General features: G+C 35.9%; 2 protein-coding genes and 1 non-coding gene across 4 annotated transcripts; 2 read left to right on the plus strand and 1 right to left on the minus strand.

The window, feature by feature from the left end:
• Nucleotides 1-649: 649 nt before the first annotated feature.
• On the plus strand, nucleotides 650-2,509 carry LOC113274558 (60S ribosomal protein L36-2-like). Of its 2 annotated transcripts, XM_026523931.1 has the most exons (4): nucleotides 650-757; nucleotides 863-890; nucleotides 1,754-1,864; nucleotides 2,081-2,509. In XM_026523931.1, the coding sequence occupies exons 3-4, from the start codon at nucleotides 1,763-1,765 to the stop codon at nucleotides 2,309-2,311; spliced, it is 333 nt and encodes a 110-aa protein (XP_026379716.1). In that variant the 5' UTR covers nucleotides 650-757; nucleotides 863-890; nucleotides 1,754-1,762; the 3' UTR covers nucleotides 2,312-2,509. The 2 variants fall into 2 exon arrangements, with proteins under 2 accessions (XP_026379716.1, XP_026379717.1); XM_026523932.1 differs by lacking the exon at nucleotides 650-757 and having other exon boundaries at nucleotides 867-889; nucleotides 1,752-1,864.
• Nucleotides 2,510-3,122: 613 nt separating this feature from the next.
• On the plus strand, nucleotides 3,123-8,411 carry LOC113274559. Its single transcript, XM_026523933.1, has 4 exons — nucleotides 3,123-3,290; nucleotides 4,682-4,741; nucleotides 4,920-7,980; nucleotides 8,093-8,411. Exons 3-4 carry the CDS (start codon nucleotides 4,969-4,971, stop codon nucleotides 8,114-8,116), a joined length of 3,036 nt encoding a protein of 1,011 aa, XP_026379718.1. The 5' UTR covers nucleotides 3,123-3,290; nucleotides 4,682-4,741; nucleotides 4,920-4,968; the 3' UTR covers nucleotides 8,117-8,411.
• Nucleotides 8,412-8,855: 444 nt separating this feature from the next.
• On the minus strand, nucleotides 8,856-8,927 carry TRNAM-CAU. The gene has a single exon. It is a non-coding gene; the product is annotated as a tRNA-Met (tRNA).
• Nucleotides 8,928-26,005: the final 17,078 nt, after the last annotated feature.

A 26,005-nucleotide genomic window follows, 5' to 3' on the forward strand; every position in this document is an offset into this window, starting at 1 on the left:
TACTGATTAATCTATTCCAAGATTCAACTAATCATGATAAAAAACATATTATACAATTAGCTTCTTACGAGTCTTCAAAGGAGTTTTGATGACAATTCAAACTCAAAAATTGACATCTCCCTGAATCACTTCCTTCTTTGTTGAGAGATTGTTTAACTCATTTAGCTGAGTTTGAAAGCATTTCGTTGATCACCAAGTTTCTGAGAAATAAGTTAAAAGAAATATAGAGATGGGTTGATAAACATGAATGCGATCAGCTTAGTAGGACATTTAGGGTTTGATACCATCTATGTGCTCGACGTAAAAAAAACAAAGAAAAATATAAAAAAAATGTTTGATATAAAACATTCACGATATATTCGTCAATATACGCGACTTCGTGGTTAGACCCTTCGAGTCTAGGGCATTTACATATCTGACTCAAATGGGTTCGAGTCAAGGGTTGGTTCTGAGCCAAAGGTCAAGCCAGGTGTTATAAGAAATAAAAAAGCAAATGGTCTGAATTCTGACTCGGGACGAGTCAAGAGCCAAGTCAAATCAGATGCAAACAAACATGTTGTAAGTTGGACTGGGCTTTTATTGATATCTATCAACGTTGCAAACATTACAAAAACCCAAGTCCAATCTCGTTCAGGTTCGCATAAGGACATAATTAACCTCCCAACATACTCATATCTACTAATTCTCTCTCTTTTAAATAAAAACAAGCCTCGAAAACCCTAATTTTCTTCTCCGCTTCTTCTTCTTCGTCTCTGAGGTAAAGAAAAACACAATAAAATTCTTACAAAACCCTAATTTTATTTTCAATCGTTTTTCGACAAATTACGAAGTCCTAATTCTGATTCTTGTTTTCATTCCACAGATCCCATCTCGAATCACAACATCATAAGGTAAACTTCATTTTCTTGAAATGACCTAGTGTTGTCTCTGCTGTTCTTCTAGTACTGTTTTTTCATTAGGGTATGACTGATTATGTGATTCTGTGTATACCCATCTTGAGGTTTGATAAGCAGTAGCCATGAGTATGTTAGGTCTCGTTCAAGTTTTTGATTTTTTCAATTCCATTCTCAAAATCTGTGATGTTGAGTTGAGTTATTGTATAGTTAAAATTACTTAAGCTAATTTTGTTCAGTGTCTCTCGCTGGTTGTCAAATATTGGCTGTAAAACCTTCAATGGAGTGTCCTGTATCACCTAAAATTACTTCAGTGGTGGTTCATATGTTTTGGTGAAGCTATGTAAGAGAAATTTGGTTCATGGTTGTAGGGGATTGATAGAAAAAGTATGAAAATCTGATGTATTGTTGGAACTGCTGTTTTTGATTGTTTGTTGTGAATTTCAATTTAGTTGGATTCTGAAATGTATGCTATTATGCCATTGCTATTGCTAGTTCTTGAAGATTGTGTTATAAGACAGCTTCAGTGTATTGGTAGTTAAAAGATTTGAAGCCAGTGAAATGTTCGTAATATTGTATTTGTTTGTGTCATATTTTTTCTGTGGCTGGGCATCCTATACCTAGGTGAATCCATGGATAGAAGTTTAGTCTATTGTTGTAGGGGATTTATAGGAAAACTATGAAAATCTAAAACCCAACATCTTGTGATGCAGGGGCAAAGCCCATCATCTTGTGTATAATGTTTTTGATTGTTTTGTTTGTTGGGAATTTCAGTTTAGTTATGAAGATTATGTGATAAGACAGCTTTGGTTTGTATCGTTGTTTTTCATAGACATAACCAAAATGGTCTTTGATAACAGGGGTAAGTAATGGCTCCACCACAGCCGAAGAGTGGCCTCTTTGTGGGTTTAAACAAAGGACACATTGTCACAACAAAGGAGTTGGCTCCACGCCCATCTGCTAGAAAAGGGGTAAGTATTCAAACCCAGCTATCTTTCTTGTGATCAGAATGCTTACATATTTCCATTGTTATCTATTCTATCGTTTGAATGCGTAAGTGGGTTGCTCTTGAATCAAACATGATTTTACCGCTTTCAATTGTAATTGTTCAAAACAGCTATGTATGCGAATAATTCTGGAGGCATTTGAGTTGAAATGCTGATATGTATCTTTTGTTTCTATTTCAGAAAACCAGTAAAAGAGTTCTCTTTGTCAGGAGTTTAATCAGGGAAGTTGCTGGATTTGCTCCATATGAAAAGAGGATTACTGAACTTCTCAAAGTCGGGAAAGATAAGCGTGCTTTGAAAGTTGCAAAGAGAAAGCTCGGTACACACAAGAGGGCAAAGAAGAAGAGAGAGGAGATGTCCAATGTTCTCCGTAAGATGAGGTCTGCTGGAGTTGCAGAGAAGAAAAAGTGAAAGCTGAGTATTTGGAATTCAGTAGTAGTAGTTACCAGTGTTACCGCCACAAGACTGTTTTAACTTTTTATTCCTGCCCTTTTGTTTGGATTCGGTTATTGAAACTCTCCCCTTCGTTTTTATGAATCATAGAGATGCCTTTGTTCCTTTTCCATGTCTTGTAATATTATTACTGTCAGTTGCATGTTAGCAGTTCCAGTTTGGGCGTCTTTCATTCTACAACTGGAAATTACAGGAGTTCTATAGCCTTCAAAAATGCTGGAATAACTGCTAGTTGTAGTAGGCTCATTGAATTCTTCCAAAGCATGAGGATACTTACTCCTATAGATGCTAAAGAATTCTGTCTCTGCTTCTCGGAGAAATCACTTGCCTGGTAGAGAAACTGCCAAGTTTTGACGGGGAATTCAAATTGGTCCAACCTGATACTAGAATGGAAAACTCTCGAATTGGGACAATTGAATCAGAATAAATTTACTGCTTTTAACCAGAGGTCTGTACAGAGTGAGGGTGGTCAGCAGTCCGATAAATTTGACCTTCTAATAGGGGGAACCAATTTAATGGGGGAGTATTAAATTTTGTATAGGACAAAACATTTTTTACCTCTGAAACAGTACCTCGGTCGGGCAAATCTGTTCTCCTATTAGCAGTCATGGTAAAATTAATATGTGTGCAGAAAGAACCGTACCACGTGGCATAGCATAACAGATATCAAATCAATCTTTAACACGTGGCACAGTAATTAAAGTTGGCGCAGGACAAGATTTTCCGAGTCAAAATGAAGAGAAATCAATTCAACGAGTCATTTCTCGGTCTCTCTGTTTCCCCCATTCCCGCAGTTGCTTCAACCTGGTGAAGAAGAAGAAGCGGCAACAGTTTTTTCTCTCTCTCTAAAGCTTCTTCGCAGAGAGTGAGAGGAGAGAGAGAGAGAGACAAACACCATTGTTTTCTCTGTTGTCTTGCTTGAAGAAACCAGTACTTAGTAAGTTATCTCTCTCATTCTCACTCTGTTTAAGTTTGTCTTTCGATTTCTAGGGTTTATACCATTTGTGGGTTTATGAGTAAAGGGTGTCTTCGTTTTCTTTTGTATGTCAAGTATTGGTATTATTGTCTTTGATTTTTAGGGTTTATTATCTGAAAGGGGGGCTGGTTACTGTTTGTGGGGTTTATTGTGTGTTTTTGTTAATGGGTTTGTTGTGTTCTTTTGATGATGGGTTTGAATTTTTATTTTCTTTTTGGTTGTTGTGATGATGCTAATTTGGTAAACTTAGGGTTTTGATTTCTACTCTATTTGGTTGCTGGTTGTGGGTTTGGGTTTAACTAGGGTTTTTTCTGTTCATTCATTCTTCAAAATGTTACTGAGAAGAATCTAATTCAATTAAGCATCTTGAATGTGATGTAAATCTTCCAAATGGATGATGCTTGCTTGATTAGGTATACACAGACACACAAATTTGAAAGTCGGGGTAACAGAAACATGATATTGATGCTCCAATGTATTCCCCTGAATTAGAATTCTTGACTATAGAACATGTCTAATTCTTCACATAGTTATATCAAGAAACATGCACTTGTATAAATGATTATTTTGAGACCCGAAAGATGCAAAGCAGAAAATTTAGTCTTAAGATTGTGGGAACTATTTTAGGTTTCTGAAATTAGCATTTTCACTGTTCAAAATCCTTGTTTTTCTTGCTTAATTCTAAATTTGTTGCCGACCTGACCGCAAACTGGATTTTGTGTTGGAAACCATGCGACCTCATCTGTGTCTATTTTAGTGCTTTACTCTAAAGTAATGATATACCATTGAGAATGGTGGGTACACACTGGTGCAACCATGCTTGTAGGTTCTTATGAACGGTTACTCTCTTGACTTATAAGAAAAATTAGAGATTGATAGACATGCTGTGATGAAACAAGATAGTGTTAGCTGGAACGGATCCTCGACGGTGAGTGGATTCAAGATAGTGTTTGTTGTGGTCAAGCATGATTTTGATTTCTTAAGATGGAAATAGGTATTCTGTTTTGATTTCTTATGTGCGAATTGATCATGCTACATAAAAAATCATTGAATGCTCTTCTAGATTAGACCACAGTGTACATGTATGAAAACAATTATTGTTCTGAAACATTTTGGGTGAAAATTAAGAAAGGGAAACTTGAATGATCTTCTCTGTGTTCGTTGATGTTGGCTTACCACTTCTAACAAAGGGACATAACTTTTGTCAAGAGATGCCAGTTCCAAGCATTTGAGCTGTCCTATCTGTTTTAAGCATCTGCATTTTTCGGGGGACACATTTTGCTCCTGTTTTTATTATGATGGTGTGTTTTTATGGGTTTGCTTATGGCTAACACTGTGTTTTTTTGTCTCAGATTTGAATTCTAGGTGGTTCGGTTTCTTCTACTATTTGGAAGTTTGCTTCATTTTCGCAGGTGAAGTCTGGATTTCTCATTGTATTTGGTCCTTTGTTCGTAGGTGTAACTTTTTCTGCTATCCGTTACACCTCTGCTTTCTCTTCTTCCCTTGTGTTATTCATTTGTGGATAAGTTTTTTATTTGTTCACAAGTGCAACCCTCTGGTTATTGATATCTTTGTGGGAATGTTGCACAGTGTGCTGTCATTGTTTTGCATGTGGAAACTATTTTGAAGGACGAGAAAGATGGAGTGCAACAAAGAAGAGGCCATCAGAGCCAAGGAGATTGCAGAGAAGAAGATGCAAGACAATGACTTTGTGGGAGCAAGGAAAACTGCCATTAAGGCCCAACAACTATACCCTGGTTTAGAAAATATCTCCAAGATTCTAATTATATGTGATGTACACTGTTCTGCGGAGACCAAAGTAGGGTCTGAAAAAGACTGGTACAGTATCCTTCAGGTTGATCGAACAGCAGATGGGGGATCAATTAATAAGCAGTACAGAAAGCTCGCTCTCTTACTTCATCCTGACAAGAACATGTTTCCTGGTTCAGAAGGTGCATTTAAATTGATCGTTGAAGCCCAGAAGTTGCTTATGGACCCCGCACTAAGGAAAATATATGATCTGAAATGTAATGCAGCACTGAAGCAGGCTAAAGCAAAGGCAGCTCGTTATAAAAATGCAAGAGAAGAACCTGGGGTACATCCCCATCCTGGGAATCCTCAACAGAGTAATCAGCAAGTACAGCAACAACAACAACAACAGCAGCAAGTACAGCAACAACAACAACAGCAGCAAGTACAGCAACAACAACAACAGCAGCAGCAGCAGCAAGTACAACAACAACAACAGCAGCAGCAAGTACAGCAACAACAACAACAACAGCAGCAGCAGCAAAAGACCCAACCCGAGGTTTTTAATGGACGGTATTCATTCTGGACATTATGCCCTTTTTGCAGTGTAAGGTACGAATATCAGATACAATATTTGGGCAAAGGTCTACGTTGTCCAAATTGTGGGAAAGTCTTTATCGGACATGAAGTGGGTTCTCAAGGGATGGCATCTGGAGGTAAAGAGTCGTTTGCTCAAAAGAAAGAAGATACATGCCAGGATAGTAAAAAGATAGGATCTGAGAAGGAATCCACTACGAAGGTTGGTGGTGTCTCTGAAGCAAAAGGGTGGGAAGCCGCGAACTTGCGCAAAGGAGATGTAAACAAAGCAAATTGGATGGCGACAGAAAATGGATCCACTATGAAGGTTGGTGGTGATTCTGAAGTTAAAGGGAGGGAAGCCGCGAACTTGCGCAAAGGAGACGTAAACAAAACAAATGGGATGGCGACAGAAAATGGATCTTCTGGGAATGGGACCAGGAAGAGGGAAAGCAAGTCAACGGACAACTGCAGGTCCCAGAAGAAATCAAGGGTGACCGAACCTCCTAATGCTGCACAAGGTCAGACTGAAGCAACTATAGAAAGTGATGCTTCTAAAACTGATGAGGCACATGTTTCCTCGGCTGATCTCAAGGAAAATAAGGTGGAGAGACATAAAGGATTGGCCCCACATGAAAAAAGTTCTCTTGACGGGAAGGATAGAGCTGGTGAATGTAACAGTAGGAAAGAAGATGCTGTTGAAGTAGATAAAGTCCCTTTAGCTGGTTTTTTTGATTTCAACAAGGATAAAAGCTTTGCAGCTGGTCAGATATGGGCCATTTACGATCATTTTGATGGCATGCCTAGATTCTATGCTCGGATCAGGCAAGTTTTCTCATCTGATTTTAAGGTGAGGATGACTTTATTAGAGGCTGATTCTGATGATCAATATGTGATTGATTGGATGACTGAGGACTTGCCTGTTGCTTGTGGTAAGTTCAAACACTCAAAGAATGAATACACTGAGGATCCTAATAAGTTCTCTCATAGGGTTGAGTGGGAAAAAATCCTTGGTAAATGTCCGTACATGATATATCCCAGAAAAGGTGAAACTTGGGCACTCTACAAGAATTGGGACATTAAATGGAGCTCTGATCCAGACAACCACAGAAATTATGAGTATGAATTTGTAGAAGTCCATTCAGATTATAGCGAGGAATCGGGCATTAAGATAGCATACCTAGTTAAGATCAAGGGCTTCGTAAGCCTGTTTAGGCCAATCATAGCCAATGGAAAAGATTTGTTGCACATACCACCAAATGAAATTCTCAGGTTTTCACATAGGGTTCCTTCTTATAGGATGAGTGGCGAAGAACGAGAAGATGTTTTTGAAGGCTATTTTGAACTTGATCCTGCTTCTTTGCCTAGTGACATTGAGAAGATTTCTGATCCTACACAAGTGGAAGTAAATATTGGAAGTGAAGACACTGACTCTAATGGTTTACTTAATTCTCCGCGGATGGAGAGGACTAGTAAGCCACAGGAGAGCACAGACCCTGATGAAAATGCTGGGCAACCTATTCAGAAGAATCCCATTGGTTCAGATCCGGTGAATAATCCTGATGGCTTAGATACAGTGGGCAGTGTTGGAAAACCAAGATCCACTTCACCATCGCCTGTGGACCCCATTATGCCCAATCCAGAAGCAATGTACTACAACTTCGAGAAAGACAAACTTCCCCAAAAATTTATGCGTGGTCAAATATGGGCGATGTATTGCGACTTAGATGGACTGCCTAAGTTTTATGCTCACGTAAAAAAAGTTGAACTGTCCCCGACTTTCAAATTGCAGATAAGATGGCTCGAGTCGTGCAGTCTACCGAAGGGTGCTACTAAATGCCTTGACAAACAAATTCCCATTTGTTGTGGGACATTTACACATGGTTCGAAGGCAGAATTCGATGAAACTGCGTCTTTCTCTCATATGTCAAGGCCAGTTACATTTAGCAAGACTAGCAAGTTCGAAATCAACCCACGGAAAGGGGAGGTGTGGGCGTTATACAAGAACTTTAATCCTAAATTATCGCATTCTGATCTGGATAAATGTGAATACGAGATTGTCGTAGTCCGTGAAGTGAAACCTCAGCTGATACAGGTGTTGGTTTTGGAGCAGAACTGCGAGACTGTTCATTTTGGAACTATTTTCAAGAGTAAAAGAAATGGGAAGGAAATCACTATGGAAATACCAGCAGTTGATCTACTTAGATTCTCTTATCAAATTCCTGCTTTCCAGCTTACGAATAAAGTACACGAAAAGCTGCAGGGATGTTGGGAGCTTGATCCCAAAGCATTGCCAGATTCTTACATTTTGGACAGAAGAGCAAGTGTAAGTTATTATTCATTCTACCAAAAACTTTACTTTCATTTTCAACTTGTGATTACATTAAATACGTCAACAGTGCATGTCTGATATTTTGATTGGGTCTGGAATTATACAGGGAAGTGGCAGTAAAGATCAATGAAAAGGTATTCTTGGAGGATTCGACTCTTGAATACTTCTCTTAAGGAGTTGGTTTCATCTTCTTATTTCATGGAGCTTCTACAAGTTTGCATTTTGCCACTGGAGTAAGTGCTTATGGATTTTTCTGGATTGAAATGGAATGCCTGTCCATTTGACTGATACTTGTGATGTTCAAGGATATTTTTGTATATATAATAGACCCCTTGCATCAATTTTTTTGGATATCCTGTTTTATGTAGAATCTCACATGAACTTGAGCAGGAAATGGAATTACTCTCTTTTTGTTTTACCAGTAACTGATCGTTATCTTGTTTGTACTGCTGTATTCCCCCTTTAATTACCCTTGCTTTGTTATCATGGTTCAGTAATAAGGGGGCAAGTTATTGGTGACAGTAACTGCTGAACCCTTTGTCAATGTTTGATTAGGGTGGCAATTTATTTGGTGACAGTTGCTGCTTTTTGAGAGCCAAAAGCAGTCTAGAATAGTATGAGACTGGGCATCAATCTCTCTGTCTCTCGCTCTAGTAGTTTGCATTGGGTTGTCATGCTGCCAACAATTGTTGAGTTCAGTTCATTGGGAAAGTATCAGTTTCGAGTCAGTTGAGTTCTACTTTTTATTTAACATCTTCACAGTAACATTTCCGTTACAGTAGGTAAAAAAAAAATTTCTCTTCTTCTCAAAAAATAGGCTTAAAAACTACATTCCGTTACAGGGAGTAAAAAAACTATTCAAAAAAAAATATCAGAGCCAGGTTTCGATCCTGGGACCTGTGGGTTATGGGCCCACCACGCTTCCGCTGCGCCACTCTGATGAGTCATTGAGAAACTTAACAAGATTGCAATTTTAGACGAGTAATTATTTGAATTGCAGTTCCGACAGCAGTATGAAATCTTCAACTATGACGATTATGATTGTGTATACAGTGATCACATGAATCAAAATTTGAAATTTGGGTCTTTAACCATATAACAAAAACATCGACTGTAATCCAGGTGTAAGAATAATAAGAAAAAAAAAGGTTCACTTCTATATTACTTGATCAACGACCTAATCTTGTTCAACCCATACCTCCCGTCAAAAGTTTGTGGTAAGATTCTGATTTATGGTATTTCATTGATTGATTGTAAAAATTGCATTCAAATATAACAACTGGCCTTAGCTGAATCCGTCATATGGAGACCTTTTTTTTTCCCCTTTGTAAATAAGATATTTCATTGAAAAACTAAGACTCAGCAAGACTCCAGATTACGAAAGAAATAGAGCCATCTAATCTGGGATTTGAAGGATTTCCCATATTAGATTTGTCTATTATGAGTTGCTGAATACTACAATTTGGGGGAGAAGTTCCCCCAAGGAGAGTTCACAGTTTTAGGGTATCGATGGTTTTACGAAGTGAAAAGGCGCACCCTTTGTTTTTTTTCTTGATATGAATGAGGTTCAGAAAAAATATGCCTTGATTAACTAAGGAGAATAATCCTTATACTTTCCTAAAATAAGTTTATCAACTCTAACTTTCGTAGAAATTACGTCGGCTGCATGGTTACCATCTCTTTTAACATGAGATAATATCCAAGAACTAAAACTAGATAACAAAGTTTTGATCTCTTGTAAAATCTTATTATTTTCCCATCTGACTTTCTGATTTTCAGAGTTTATAGACTTAATATACATGATAAACGAGTGATTCAATTTAGATCAAGATACATGATAAACGAGTTATCAAGGAAAAACAACTGGACCTGGCTTCACAAATCTCTATGAAGACTTTGTAGTCGCTAAAACCTAAAAGGGTTAGGAAGAGAATGACTCTAGATAAAATTAAGACACACCAAAACGAAGTGTCGGGATTCAAAGATCCCAGTTGCTTGAAATTCCCCTTTTATAGACATTCAAAGCATAGGTTTCTTTAGGTTTAAGCTAAGATATATAGCTTTGGAACCAAGCAAACAATATCCACCATTAGATGAATCTTTGAATCTGATTCACATAAATAAAGTATACACTCTGGTTAGGTAAAATTGTAACCGAACCGTGTACAAAGACCATGTTCAACATGGTTAGCCGAAACTAGCCGGTTTGAACTTAAAAGCTTAATACATAAGATATTAACTATGAGTCACAAACATATGATCAAATAAGTCTAGTGTTTTTAGAGAATTAATAAAATGCTAATTATCTCGTACAAATAATTTAAACGCACTTGAAAATATAATCGACATGATTAGTATATGCACAAGTGAGAAAGCGGGTGTCTAACAACCTCACCCAATATTTCGCTTAACAATCTGTATGGACTAACTCCAATATACTTTTAAGAGAATCAACTAGACAGTCAGACTCAATCTTAATAAGAAGTATATCAAAGAGTTATATCTCAATTTCTCGATTCAGTCCACACTCAAACAAATAGGAATTCGTGAGCCTGATTGAATACACGAGAAATAACTTGAACGGTACCAAAGACCAATGTTCAAGGATCAATCAATTTCAATCAACATCCAAAGGTTGGATTTACCAATTGATCGATTCAACGTACAACTTGTGAGATTTAAATTATATAAAAAATATAATGCGGAAAGGAAATAACACATACACCAGAAGTTTTGTTAACGATGAAACCGCAAATGCAGAAAACCCCGGGACCTAGTCCAGATTTGAACACCACGCTGTATTAAGCCGCTAAATACACTAGCCTACTACAAACTAACTTCGGTCTGGACTGTAGTTGAATCCCAATCAATCTCACACTGATTCAAGGTAAAGTTGCGTTCCTTACGTCTCTATTTCAAGCAGGATACTACGCACTTGGTTCCCTTAGATGATCTCACCCACAAATAAGAGTTGCTACGACCCAAAGTCGAAGACTTGATAAACAAATCTGTCTCACACAGAAAAGTCTGTAGGAATAGATAAATCTGTCTCCCACAGAAATACCTACGAGTTTTGTTCCGTCTTTTGATAAATCAAGGTGTACAGGAACCAATTGATATACTAGACTTATATTCCCGAAAAACAGCCTAGAAATATCAATCACCTCACAATAATCTTAATCGATTAACGAAAAAAGATATTGTGGAATCACAAACGATGAAACGAAGCTGTTTATGACTACTTTTCTATCTTGCCTATCAGAGATATTTATCTCAAGCCAATTTTACGATTGTACTCAAACACGATAGAAACATCAAGATCAGATCACGCAATTACATAGAAAATAGTTGGGTCTGGCTTCACAATCCCAATGAAGTCTTCAAATCGTTAACCTACAAGGTTTCGTGAAAAACCTAAGGTTAAAGGAGAATCGAATCTAGTTTATACAACTAGTATCACACAGGAGGTGTGGGGATTAGGTTTCCCAGTTGCTAGAGTTCTCCTTTATATAGTCTCCAAATCAAGGGTTTGGAATCTAACTTACATTGGTAACAAAACATTCAATATTCACCGTTAGATGAAAACCTGATTAGATTCAAGCTAATATCTTTCAACCGTTAGATCGAACTTAGCTTGCTATACACAAATGAAATGCAATTTCATTTAGGTTTGGGTAACCGTATCTAAACGTGTACACTTAGTTGGTTCAACAATATTTAACCAATGGTTAGCCATATGAGCACTTTCATATCAACCTTATTCATCTTCACCATAACTAGTTCAAATGACTCAAATGAACTAGTTAGTGAGTTATTCAAAGATTACAAGACACAATTGAAGCAAAATCGATTTTATTTACTCGAATCGATTCATGAACATTATAGCCACGGTTTGCAAAGATTGCGTTCCTTATTATATACTCCCTCCGTTTCACAAAGACAGTCCGCTTTGACTTTCTCAAAATATTAAGGAGACCATACTATTTTACTTGACTATCCTTAGTTACTTACCTATTTTATTTTAATAAAAATGCTAGCAATAAAAACTATCCAAAATTGTTGTGAGAATTATAAATACGAAATATAAAAGGAAAATTTAAAAGATATCTAATTTATGAAGTATAAACTTTATAAAGAATTTAATTTTTAGAGTTATATGTAAATTTTCTTAAAAGGAATGAAGGATATATTTGTTTCCTCAATTATACTAATTTCTTTAATATTTTAGATTGGGTCACGTAAAAATGAATTTATGAATATAAAAAAAATTCAAGGGTATATTAGAGAGTTCATTGAAAAAGTATGACTATAAACAGAAGCTGGACACAATTTTGAAACAAACGAAAAAGGAATAGAGGACGGTCTTTCAGACACAGAGGGAGTAAATGTTTTAGTTCATGAATAAACCGATTTTAGAAAGTAACCTACCTAAGTACACAAACGGGTACGCATACTTAAGTAACCGGATTGAGTTTGTTTTTCACTTTGAAACTCCAGCAAAAATTCACGGACGTGAACTTTCTGCCAGTATGCGTACGGGTACGCATACTCACCTGGATTTCCAACAACCGCCAGTATGCTTACGCGTACGCGTATCTTGAGTTCCCGATTTTGGAATTTTACACAAATGTGAGAACACACTATTTTTATATCCAAAGATGGTTACATGTTCTAAACTTTCATTTCAATCATTGAAAATTTCTTAGAGGATGTTATAGAGTTGTTATTCACAAACTATTTTTCATCAAAGCGATTTTCAATTTATTGAAATAATCAACATGACTTTCGTCATGAGTAAAGATGAACTTGGACAAAGCGAAATCTTACCAACACATATTTCTAGAAATAGATAACCGAGATAAACTCGGCTCAAAATAACAAATGTGTATAATTGAAGTCTATATAGCTATACGACTTTTGTCTCAAAATAAGAGATAAAATAGATAGACTTTTGAGTGATAGATAAGTTCAAGTCTCCACATATCTTTTGTCAATGAAGTTCCACGAGTTCCATGAGTAGTTCTTCGTCTTCAATTGATGAACTCCGTGGAGTTTAGAGTTCAACTACACTTACTATCCTAATCCGAGACTTAGCTATAAGTAGACTAGAAATTAAGACTTATAGTTTTGGCAACTAAACTTGACAAACAAGCTTGAGATAGCAACGCTTGCGAGTTCGACCGAGCAGTGCTCTAACAACAAGGTACTAATACATAACATTTCGTGAGTCTGTTCAGTCACAGTACGCGTACCAGTTTGTAAATACTTAACCAAACCGAGTTCTGAAGTTAACAGAACTTTATAAGTTTGCGTACCAGTTTGAAAACCTTAAGACTGTCGCTGGTTCCGGAGTTCACAGAACTAAATCGGTTTGCGTACCAGTTTGGAAACGCTGCCAAGTTCAGGAACACAAGACTGTTTCAGTTTGCTATCGATTTGGAAACAAACCCGGTTCTGTAATCACAGTTCAAGAATGGTTTGCATATAAGTATGGATACTTATGCGGTTCACGATTTAAACAAATTTTCAAATTTTATATATAACTACTCCGCTAAGTGTACGAGTACATGTAATACGAGTTCCGACATATAACAGTTTTCCCAGTAAAACTGACACCACTGTCTTGTATCCGAATCTATAATAGTTATATATTTCTCTCTAAATTGATTCAAAACATTCCCGAATAAAAATTAATGACACATATCACTGTATCAGGCTATTTCCGAATGATAAACTTGAACCATGATTTTGATTTCGAACAATAATTTTTTTTTAACCGAAATTCTTCAAGTAACATGTAAGAGTTATATGTTGGAACTCGTTAAAACACATTACATGTTACATGGGTTTCATCAAAGTTAAAACCCATTAAGTTTGCCGTCACATACCTTATTTTGGCATCACTTTCGGCATCATCACTTTTTAAATAATCACTTCGAGAGTCGGCGCTTGAGAATGAGGCTTTCTCTGAGTAATCAATCTTGATAGAGGATACATATCCTTCATCAATTTGGTTTTGCTGAGAAGAATCCTCCATAATTAGTATTCGTAGAGATGTTTATTCTTTCATCTTCACTGTAAATCAAGAGGAAAGATGAAACCATGAAGAAGGCATATATTTTTTTTGACTATGTATGGTTAATTATTTTTTTTAACATATAACTTATACATAATAACATAACCAAAACTTTGAATTCTTATTTCACTAGAAACCCTCTTAAGTGATCTCATACTAGTAGTTGATTTCCACGGAGCAAGAACAGAGTCCATGTATATATAAGGTAATATTGATTTGCATATCTTTTTAATTATACAATGGATTATATATATTTACCATAAACATCAAACATTAAACAATCATCATTACTTCTTTTCAATTTTCTTTAACTCGTTTTAACTTCCTTATCCAAATTCTTTGTCTTTTCCTCCTCATTTTTTCCGTCCTCCATAAAATCCCTAACATGAATCTTGTTGTCTCTAGCTACTAATACTAATAAATCCATATAGAATTTTTCACTTCTTTCTCAAAACTCTATCCTCAACAACCACTGGATACAAGTTTACATCGCATTTTTCTTCTATCTGATGTGTTTCTAAACTGGTAACCTCAGAAAGCACTCTCTTTTCTTGTTATTGAACTTCGATTACATCAATTATATTTCAAATATCATTATGGTATGTGAATTAGGTTAATGAATATTAAAGTACTGCAAGTGAAATGTTTTATACAATTCAAGATTCTACATACAATACATACAATTACTTCAGGTAATTTTTCCTTGGTAAGAGTCTAAGCATATATATTAATTATAAAGTAGGTATCTTTCGACTTACATGTTTGATAAACCAAAGTGTTGGGATCCCTTAACAAAAAAAAAAAATTTGACGAAACCTTTTAGGAAAATTTACTAATTATGAGTTCTCATATATCTAACGATTTTCCTTTTAGATGACGTGTTTGCGTCTGGTTCATGTATTTGGCTTATTAGTTCAAATAATTCGGACCAAACGGAAATATATGAGAAATTTTCTAGAAACATTTAATAGTATCTCCATCATATTCGTAAGTTTGAATATTCATCTTGTTAGAGCATTGCTCGGCCGAACTCGCATGCGTTGCTATGTCAAGCATGTTTGTCAATGTTAGTGATCAAAACTATAAGTCTTGATTTCTACTCTACTATAGCTAAGGTATCGGACTAGGATAAAAAGTGTAGTTGAGATCATGAACTCCATGTCAATCATCATACAAGACGAAGGACTACTCAAGGAACCGGTGGATCTTCATCGACTAAAAGGTATGTGGAGACTTGAACTTATCTATCACTCAAAAGTCTATTTATCTCCTATCTTGACACAAAAAGTCGTTTTGCTATATAGATTTAGATTATACACATTTGGTATTTCGAGCCGAGTTTATCTCGCATATCTATTTCTCGAAATATGTGTTGGTAAGCTTTCGCTTTAGCCAAATTCATCTTTACCTAGTGACGAAAGTCATGATATGTTTCAGTCACTTTGAAAAATTGCTCTGACGAAAAATGGTTTGTGAATAACAACTATATAACGTCCTCTGAGAATGTTTCAATGATTGAAATGAGAGTTTATATTATATAACCATTGGTGGATATAAGCATTGTTGTGGAAACACATATATGTATAAGTCCTTATTCCTTGAACCGAAGTTTGCGAACTTTTTTGATCAAGAGAACTGGAATAGTGGCGTGAGCTAAGTCTGCGAACTTACGGAAGTTCTCGACCCGAGAAAATCTGCTGGAGTTTGTGAACTCCGTCCGGGAACATAAGTCCGCGAACCCAGTCCGCGAACTTAAGTAGGTTATATCTAAAAACGATGTTTGTGAACTTATTCTTATATAAACTAAGGAATGCAAATTGCAAACCGTGGCTATATAGTTCATGAACCGATTCGAGTGAATCAAATCGTTTTTTCTTCGGTTGTGTCTTGTGTAGTTACATAAGATCTAAGCAATTGAACAACTCTATAACTAGTTCATTTGAGTCACTTGAACAAGTTATGGTGAAGAAGAATATGGTTGATATGAAAGTGATCATATGGCTAACCATTTGGTTGACTATTGTTGAACCAACAAATGTAAAAGTTTGAGTACAGTTACACAAGCCTAGAAACGTGCATTTCATTTGTGTATAACAATCTAAGTTTTCGATTTAACGGTTGAAAGATATTATCTTGAATCTAATCAGGTTTTCATCTAACGGTGAATATTGAATGCTTTGTTACCAAGCTAACATTGATTGCAAACTCTGATTTAAAAGACTATACAAGGGAGAACTCTAGCAACTGGGAAACCTACTCCCCATAATTTACGTGTGATACTAGTTGCATAAGCTAGAGTCGGTTCTCCTTTAACCTTTGATTGTCTTATTCTAAAACCAGGTTATCGACTTAAAGACTTTATTGGGATTGTGAAGTCAGACCGATACTCCTTTCTCGTAGTTGTGTGATCTTATCTTGTTGTTTCTATCGTACGAGTACAATTGTAATAATTGGCTTAAGATTGATATCTCCGATAGGAAAGATATAAAAGTAATCACAAGCACTTCGTCTCATCATTTGCGATTCTGCAATACTGATGGACTGTCGTAGGCACAACAAATTAATAAATATATTTCCCACTAACTGGTAATATAACGGTAGTAAGAGATTGTTCCCACAGAGAGCTGTGTAATTGATAGGTTATTTGATCAGCAAGATAAAGTAACAAAGGGGGTTTGGTTGTGAGATAAATAAAGAGACAATAAAGAAAAGGGATGATTAAGGAATCCTTCGCCGTTACCAAGCGATAACTGGATTAATATACTTATCTATTGTTTGTAAGAACCATTCATCACCAACCGTAGAATAGCAGCTAGCTCAATGCTATCCCCAAAACTCCTTTTACCATGGATACGGAAGCTCTCCAATATCAGATTTTGTTCAACGAACCACTAAGTAGTAGCTCACTCAAGGTGTAATCCAATCGAACGCTTTAAGTTTTGTGAATTAGGTTGATCCCAGTAGTTAAACTCTTAGCTCAAGGTATACTTGCTGGTTATCTTCAAACACGATTCCTCCACAAAATCCCTCTGTAAAGTCTCGTGATTTCTACTTGTGTAGAGAGTTATTCGACGATTACTTATCTCCTAACTTCCACTAGCAATAGAACGATCAATAGACTAATCTAGTAGGCATCCAAAATCAACCTAACAATCACTCATAAACCCTAGATATAGTAAAGACAAACGATGATGATAAAAACTCTCAATAGATTTGTATTAATAATAAAGCTTTATGCTTAGAACATTGGATTCATCCTTAATCAACAAAGGATTTATCTACTCATATTACAAAGAAGATGATAATGGTGGTTCCCCCTAACGGGGTAAACCCTAGGATTTGATGTAAAACTTGTGATATGATATTCGATAGATATATTTTACATAACCTAATACCATTTTTATAGGTTTACATTGCTTGGCTTCCAAGTAATTAGTTAGGTTTAAGAACCCGACCCGAAAATATGACCTAACGACTCCAAACGTGCCCTTAGGTCTTCCAAGGTGTAAATACACGTTTCCCATTTGATAACTTCTCGTACCCAGTCCGAAAACTTCAAATTCCAGCAGATATTTTCGGAAATAAGTCTGCGAACCCCGTCCGCAAACCCAGTTCGCGGACTTCAGTGTCTTCGGTATTCAATGAAATCTGTTTTAGCCACAACTTCTTCATCCGAACTTGGAATGATCTCATTCTTTTTGCATTCTTTTTTATATTTCAATTATATTCAATATGATGATGTGAAATCCTTAATTTTAATGAGTTAAGATCGGTCTTTGGCCTGTGTCTTGATTATGAGCGTTGTGCTCCTTTTCGTCGCACTTCTTCCACTTCTCTTGGACTTTGGCACTTGGATACTTGGAATACTTCTCTTATTAGATATTTTCATCACTTTGTAGCTCATTTGTGGATGATTCACCTATTGGAAGCAAATAATAGAAAACAATAGTAATAATACGAATACATGCAAGAATAATAGCTAAAGCAAGTATGGAATGGATAATAAAATCATATGAATTATGCGCTTATAAAATTCCCCCACACTTAGCTTTTTCTAGTCCTCGAGCAAACTAAATAAAACTAATCCTAAATACAACAACTCCATGTCGTGAGGATACAGTTACTCTTAGCATGAATAACATGCCTTTAAACCCCTAGGTGTCCCTAGTGGACGAGTTATAGTCTCGTGAGGGATTACAAGAGGTATACCCACAAAACCTACTCCAATTTCTTGCCTTGGAAGAACCGCTAAGGATAGACACAAAATAGTAGCTAATAAGATAATCAGCATACATATGTTCTTTAGCTGCAAACATCCCACATACATTCCAATCTGCACACACAAGCAATTACTTACGTATGACATTCAGCCTGATTGCAAAAATCTACTAAGATAGTCATTGTACTTGTTGCAATGTTTGCCACAACACTCGCATACTGAAATCACATGGATAGATAAGAAAATGGAAATAGAAAAGTGAAGTGTGCAAATGTTGACTAAAGTGAAAGATATTACCCACAATACTTGTGTGAATGTCGTCAAAGGATATATACTTATAGCGCACTAGTTGAGAGAAGCACCCATTTAACTCGAGCACATGATTAGATACTCTAAGCGCATGTTTCTTTTCAGCAAGTACATGATAGTTGTCTTGGATCCTGCACTCCACGCTTTCTTAGGCGACGAAGACAGGGACAACATTTCACACATACTTCTATCCAAGTGTCAAGAACCTCATCAATAGTCTTTTTGACTTGCTATATAATGATGATATGGTTTTTACTTTCACCGACTATGACTAGTCTGAAATTCCGGACCTATCATTTATTAGTGTCGATAAATGAAGAGGATCCTTATATATTTTTTTTTTCCCGGCTCACTCTTTACTCTTTAATAGTGTAAGAAAATTTTCCTATGGGGCTTTCAAATATCTCAACCAATGATTGCCTTGCTACAACATCCAAAGTAGTATTAGGATCCCACCAAATCACTATAGAGAAACATACAACTGCAAAAATAAAAAGAAAGTGATTCAGTAATGATTAATTGCGAGGATAAATCTTTCAAATGACTACCATATCTTAGTTTCGCATTCAATTATGAACGTATATAATTAAGGATTGAAATAAATGGAACTTAATCTATAGCTGTAAGAACTGTTTCAACCTAAAAAGGTTTAGTGTGTCGTCCTAAATAACTCATAATTAACTCCAAAAATATGAAGTCTCAAGAATGCAAGAAATCAAAGAGTATTATTTTTTTTATTTTTTTATGTTTATTTTTCTTTTATGAAAGCCAAACATGCTTAGCTACTCCCCCACACTTAAACTCAACATTGTCCTCAATGTTCAAAATCGAAAATTCTGATTTCTTACATAACAGCCCGGAAAAACTCAAAAACTGTACAAATGGGTAGGGAAATAGGAAAAACATCCTAAACAAAAGTTGTTCTCCTATGTCTTTTATATAAGGTATCAAAAGGGCACAGTCATTCGAAAAAAGGTCTGATTTTTATGGCCTCCGGACTGACTGACATGCAATCTGAAAAAGTTCTGGAAAAATACCGAAACTCAAATGTTCAGGCCTATCTCTCTAACTAAACAGACTCCAAATTCAGATTTTCTTTTTGGAAAAGGAATATATGTCTGTCCTCTTTAAAAGTTGGGGTCAACCACTCAAATCGGACTCTGTATGAAGTCTCGATAGCTATTTTCGTAACAAGTGCGCAGTCAGAATTTTCTGACGAGAATTCGACAAAACTTTCATTATAGATATAGGACTTGTAGAATCTAAGATGGGAATGCAAGTTGTGATATGAAAAACTAAGAAAATTAAAAACAAAAGGGATAGAGATACAAAACTGATGGGTTGCCTCCCATTAAGCGCTTGGTTTAATGTCGTCAAAGCCCGACGTTATTGTTATCGTCCATACACCAATAATCTGAAATTTTGGTAATCCTTCCAAATAACAATCTGTAATTCAAATAATAGATTCACAAAAATATTAGTACAAAATATAAATATTGAATCTATCACTTTACTGAAGTTTCCCCCACACTTAGTCCTTTCTACACTCATAAGTGGATAAAGAACATAACATTCGGGAACTTCAATAGGTTCCTCAGCTTGGTGAACCTGCACAATACTCGAATCAAACACATCAAGTGGTGGATACTTAGAAGCAAAATAATCCATTAAAACTTTGGAAGCACACAACTCCAATCCTAAGTGAGGTATTTTCTTAAAAGTTGGGTTAACAACTCTTTGAGAAGCTACTTCGATTAGAGGAAGAGGATCAATAGATATAGAATTAAGCAAAGGATTAGACAAACCTTGTACCGGATCCTCATTAATCATCTCCAATGAATTATTTACCTCAAATATATTGTGGTCCTCTATCGAACTATTATGATCTAGCTTAATTGGGTCTTCCACGATTTTAATCAATTTGGTTTCATTCTCAATCTCCATCTCTTCAACAGCCTCGTCATCGGAATCGGAATCCTCACCTAAAACGTCTAGTTCATTGATGCAACTCCTAATTTCTTCTTTTGAGTACGCTACACCATTTGTAACAATAGATATGTCATACCCAACCTCCTTCTTTTGAATAGGCGAATGATCGTTATTATGATCCGGAGTTGGGATAATCGTATCATTGTTGAAAGGACTTTCAAAAGGGTGCTCATCTTCATTAGAATCTTCATCCTCCATAGGAATTTCAGATTTTTTTTGGTTTTGGAACCATACTCCTTCTTCATTCCTTGTCTCCTTGAGTTGAAAAATTTGTATTTTTAAGTTGTCCACATCCCTTTGAATTTCCTGAAGTTGGTCATACTTATTCTGTCCAATTGTAAGGAACCTTTGTTGATGCTGCTTTAATCCTTCATAATATTTTTCTATTTGCACATAAAGATCTTCCATCCTGGTACACCTTTGTTCTGTAACACTTTAAGAAATAGGATTAGAAGCATATCTATCCTCCCATCCTTGTGATTGTTCACTTACATGCCCGTCATAAGGTTGTTGATATGTATGTGAATATCCATAAGGTTCTGTGGGATACTGATCATAAACAAAAGATTGGTTATGATTATACCCATAGGATGGTTGGTAGTTTTCATATGAATGAGATTGAACACCATATCTATTACGACTATTATGTGATTGCTCTTGTGCTCCATTCATGTTATTTCCGTAAGGAAACATGACGACTCACAAGAAAAATAAAATCAAAATAAAAATAAAAACTAGCTATACAAATAACAAATCAATTAGCGACAGCTCCCCGGCAGCGGCGCCAAAATTTGATGGGCTGTTGTAGGCACAACAAATTAATAAATATATTTTCCACTAATTAACTGGTAATATAACGGTAGTAAGAGATCGCTCCCACAGAGAGCTGTGTAATTGATAGGTTATTTGATCAGCAAGATAAAGTAAATAACAAAGGGGGTTTGGTTGTGAGATAAATAAAGAGACAATAAAGAAAAGGGATGATTAAGGAATCCTTCGCCGTTACCAAGCGATAACTGAATTAATATACTTATCTATTGTTTGTAAGAACCATTCATCACCAACCGTATAATATCAGATAGCTCATTGCTATCCCCAAAACTCCTTTTACCACGAGTACGGAAGCTCTCCAATATCAGATTTTGTTCAACGAACCACCAACTAGTAGCTCACTCAAGGTGTAATCCAATCGAACACTTTAAGATTTGTGAATTAGGTTGATCCGAATAGTTAAACTCTTATATAAAGGTTTACTTGCTGGTGTTATCTTCACACACGATTCCTCCACAAAATCCCTCTGTAAGGTCTCGTCATTTATACTTGTGTAGAGAGTTATTCGACGATTACTTATCTCCTAATTTCCACTAGCAATAGAACGATCAATAGACTAATCTAGTATGCATCCCAAATTAATCTAACAATCACTCATAAACCCTAGATATGGTAAAGACAAACGATGAAGATAAAAACTCTCAATAGATTTGTATTAATAATAAAGCTTCACGCTTAGAACATTGAATTCATCCTTAATCAACAAAGGATTTAGCTACTCATATTACAAAGAAGATGATAATGGTGGTTTCCCCCTAAAGGGTAAACCCTAGGTTTTGATGTAAAACTTGTGATATGAGATTCGATAGATATCTTTTACATAACCTAATACCCTTTTTATAGGTTTACATTGCTTGGCTTCAGAGTATTTAGTTAGGTTTAAGAACCCGACCCGAAAATATGACCTAACGACTCCAAACGTGCCCTTAGGCCTTCCAAGGTGTGAATACACGTTTCCCATTTGATAAGTTCTCGTACCCAGTACAAAAAATTCAAATTCCAGCAGATATTTTCGGAAATAAGTCTGCGAACCCCGTCCGCAAACCCAGTTCGCGGACTTCACTGTCTTCGGTATTCAATGGAAACTGTTTTGGCCACAACTTCTTCATCCGAACTCGGAATGACCTCATTATTTTTGCATTATTTTTATCTTTCAATTCTATTCAAGATGATGATGAGAAATCCTTACTTTGAATGAGTTAATATCGGTCTTTGGCCTGAGACTTGATTATGAGCGTTTTGCTCCTTTTCGTCGCACTTCTTCCGCTTCTCTTGGACTTTGGAACTTGGATACTTGGAATACTTCTATTCTTAGATCTTTTAAGAACTTTGTAGCTCCTTTGTGGATGATTCACCTATTGGAAGCAAATAAGAGAAAACAATAGTAATAATACGAATACATGCAAGAATAATAGCTAAAACAAGTATGGAATGGATACTAAAGTCATATGAATTATGCACTTATCAAATATCTTTTTTCGCTGCGTCGATTAAGATTATTGTGAGGTGATTGATAATACTAGGCTATTTTTCGGGAATATAAGTCCGGTTTATCAATTGGTTCCTGTTCACCTTGATTTATCAAAAGACGGAACAAAACTCGTAGGTATATTCGTGGGAGACGGATTTATCTATTACCGTAGAATTTTCTGTGTGATACAAATTTGTTTATTAAAGTCTTTGACTTTGGGTCGTAGTAACTCTTAGTTGTGGGTGAGATCAGCTAAGGGAATCAAGTGCGTAGCATCATGTTGGTATCAGAGGCGTATGAGCATAATTGTACCTTGAATCAGTGTGAGATTGATTGGGGTTCAACTACAGTCCATACCGAAGTTAATTTGGAGTAGGCTAGTGTCTGTAGTGGCTTAATACAGTGTGTGTTCAATCTGGACTAGGTCACGGGGTTTTTCTGCATTTGCGGTTTCCTCGTTAACAAAATTCTGGTGTCTGTGTTATTTCTTTTCCGCATTATATTTTGTTATATAATTGAAATATCACAGGTTGTGTGTTTTTCAATCAATTAAAATATCCGACCTTTTGGTTGTTTATTTAAATTGATCGACACTTGGATATTGGTCTTTGGTACCATCCAAGTTATCTCTCTTGTATTTGATAAAAACTCGCAGATTTCTTTTTGCTTGAGTAAAGATCAAATAAAGAGATTGAGATATAAACTCTTTGATATACTTTTATCTAGATTGAGTCTAACTGTCTAGTTGACTCTCTAGAAAGTATATTGGAGTTCGTCCGTACAAATTGCTAAGCGAAATATTGGGTGTGGTTGTTGTACCCCCCGCTTTTTCAATTGGTATCAGAGCAGGAAAACACGTTCAAGACCTTACAAGTCTGTGTTTGTAGCGATCTGACTCTATGGACAGTAGTGCTATCTCAATAAATTCACTACCCGATCCAGGGATTTCAGAATTCTCTTCCATGACTGATTTAATAAAATATGTAGAAGAAATTCTATCTAAACCTCCACCAGGTTCAAAATCCCTTGAAGTGTTTTCAGGGCTTGAAAGGAAGCTTGAGAGTTTATCTCTTGATGTTGAGTTATACCTCCAGAAAGAGCAAGAATCTCTTGACAGGTTAAATCAAGTTATGATGAATAATATTCATGTTGAGGTTGATACTGATTTATTAACCAGTGAGAGCAATATTCCTCCTCTCCACAAGGATCTTAAATCTCAGTCATCTGAGTGTATCACCTCAAAGCATGAATTGATTCGTTGCTCAATTCCTGATACTTCCTATCAAGATAGTAGTATTGTCTTCTTTTATGAAGAATCTAGGATGTCTCTTTTTATCAAAAGAGTTACCCTTTGCAGTACTAAAAACTATCTGCAGAAACTATTTTTTATAAGTTGGAAAACAAGAAATCAGAAACACAAATATTTTTGGGTTCTCTTGAAGTTCTTTGATAGACTTATAAAAACAGTTCCTTGGGTGTTTCTCAACACTACAAGATTTAAGAGTTGTTGGAAAGAAACTCTTTCTTGGTGCCATGGTGAGCAAGACATTGTTCACCTAAACACAACTTGTTGTGTTGAAAGTGCATCCTCACCAAGAAATGCCCTACTATGTATACGGTGAGGGAAACACAACAACTGGGGCGCACAGATTATATTCGGTCAGGCTGTAGAATTCAGTTGTACTTTTCTAAAAAGGTATGTCTAGAAACTTGAGAAAGTTTTATGTTTTTATTACTTGTTTGAGTACTTATAATGATCCATGTACCTTGATTATCGTTCATTTCTACCTAACTTGATCTGTGTTTAAGGTTCTTAAATGTTTTGGTTTGAAAAAATTAGTTCGGGATGTTTGGACTTCATCGTACACATACCAAGTATTCATAACATCATTTAAAACCAAAATCAAGGGGTTTAAGTTCGCAAACCCCGTTTGCATACTGCTTCAGGATACGAAAATTCGTTTGCAAACCCGTATGCATACTTGACGTCGATATTTAGTAAACTTGTTTTGGTCGTAACTTCTTCGTCCGAACTCGGATTGACCTCATTATTTTTGCAATCTCTTCCTCTTTGAATTCTCTTCAAAATGGAGATGAGAAATATTTAATCTGGATGAGTTAAGATTGGTATTTGTCATGTCTCTTGTTTTTGAGTATTTTGCTCCGTTTCGTCACACTTGTTCCACTTCTCTTGAACTTGGGCACTTGGATTCTTGGAGTACTACTCTTTTAATCTAATTTGTAGCTTTTACAAGAATGTTGTTGGTGAATCACAAAGAAGGAAGTTCAAGAATGGAAAGTAGTACGCAGTGATATGGAATTCTTGAATGTTCACAATCATCCTATGTCAACTATGGTGAATGGTCGTTATTGACTTTGTATGTTCTTCTTTGTTAAGAAAGTCTTTTTATACGTCTTTGGTAGCTATTATTGGTGTAAATCTATGCGAAAAAGATTGATTCTACCCTGTAAGGACAAATCATCTTATATGTGCATTACGAGTTTGTCTTCATGCCTAGGAAACTTATTATGAGAATTTATTCTTTCTTTTGAGAAGGATTACTAGAGTTTGGAATAGTCATTATTGTGATTACACATAGCTATGTCCAACGTTTTCATCTTCATGTTTTTATATTTATTAGTTTAAATTCTAAATTTGTTTGGAAGATGATTTTCGCAGTATTAATCTTTATGGTTTTATAAATTGCAAAATTGTTATGGGATATGTGTGTTTACGGCCGTGAACTATGATTGTCCCATACCTTGTCAAAAGTAAAGTCTTTCGTATGTCTATATGGATGTATTGGTAAAAGAATGAATAGACTTTTGACAAATACAAAAGTTAAGCCTATCATGTCATTTAATGTCATTTATTGATGGAAGATAGGTTAAAATCTTTTGGTTGCAAGGATTATGTCTGTTGAATGTCGTTATGCGAATAGTGATGGAAAATAAAATGAATCCTTGTGTATTCCGAAGTATTGAACTTCCCTGATCCATTTTTTATGTATTACTGTGAGGCTCCATAAAGTGTCTTATGTTGAGCACTAAAATGGCCAAGTTGATTTTTTTTTATTAGCTTAGTTGTTGTTCCGCGAGATACTTTTTGTCGAGCATATTCAAC

Source organism: Papaver somniferum, chromosome 4 (genome assembly GCF_003573695.1).
Source record: "Papaver somniferum cultivar HN1 chromosome 4, ASM357369v1, whole genome shotgun sequence".
NCBI lineage: Eukaryota > Viridiplantae > Streptophyta > Magnoliopsida > Ranunculales > Papaveraceae > Papaver > Papaver somniferum.

What these genes read in the sequence shown, in the direction of transcription:
- LOC113274558 (XM_026523931.1), top strand. Translation starts at nt 1,763, where the DNA reads ATGGCTCCACCACAGCCGAAGAGTGGCCTCTTTGTGGGTTTAAACAAA. An exon ending in GCCCATCTGCTAGAAAAGGG is followed by an intron (nt 1,865 to 2,080) that starts GTAAGTATTCAA and finishes TTTCTATTTCAG; the next exon opens with AAAACCAGTAAAAGAGTTCT.
- LOC113274559 (XM_026523933.1), top strand. Translation starts at nt 4,969, where the DNA reads ATGGAGTGCAACAAAGAAGAGGCCATCAGAGCCAAGGAGATTGCAGAG. An exon ending in TTTTGGACAGAAGAGCAAGT is followed by an intron (nt 7,981 to 8,092) that starts GTAAGTTATTAT and finishes GGAATTATACAG; the next exon opens with GGAAGTGGCAGTAAAGATCA.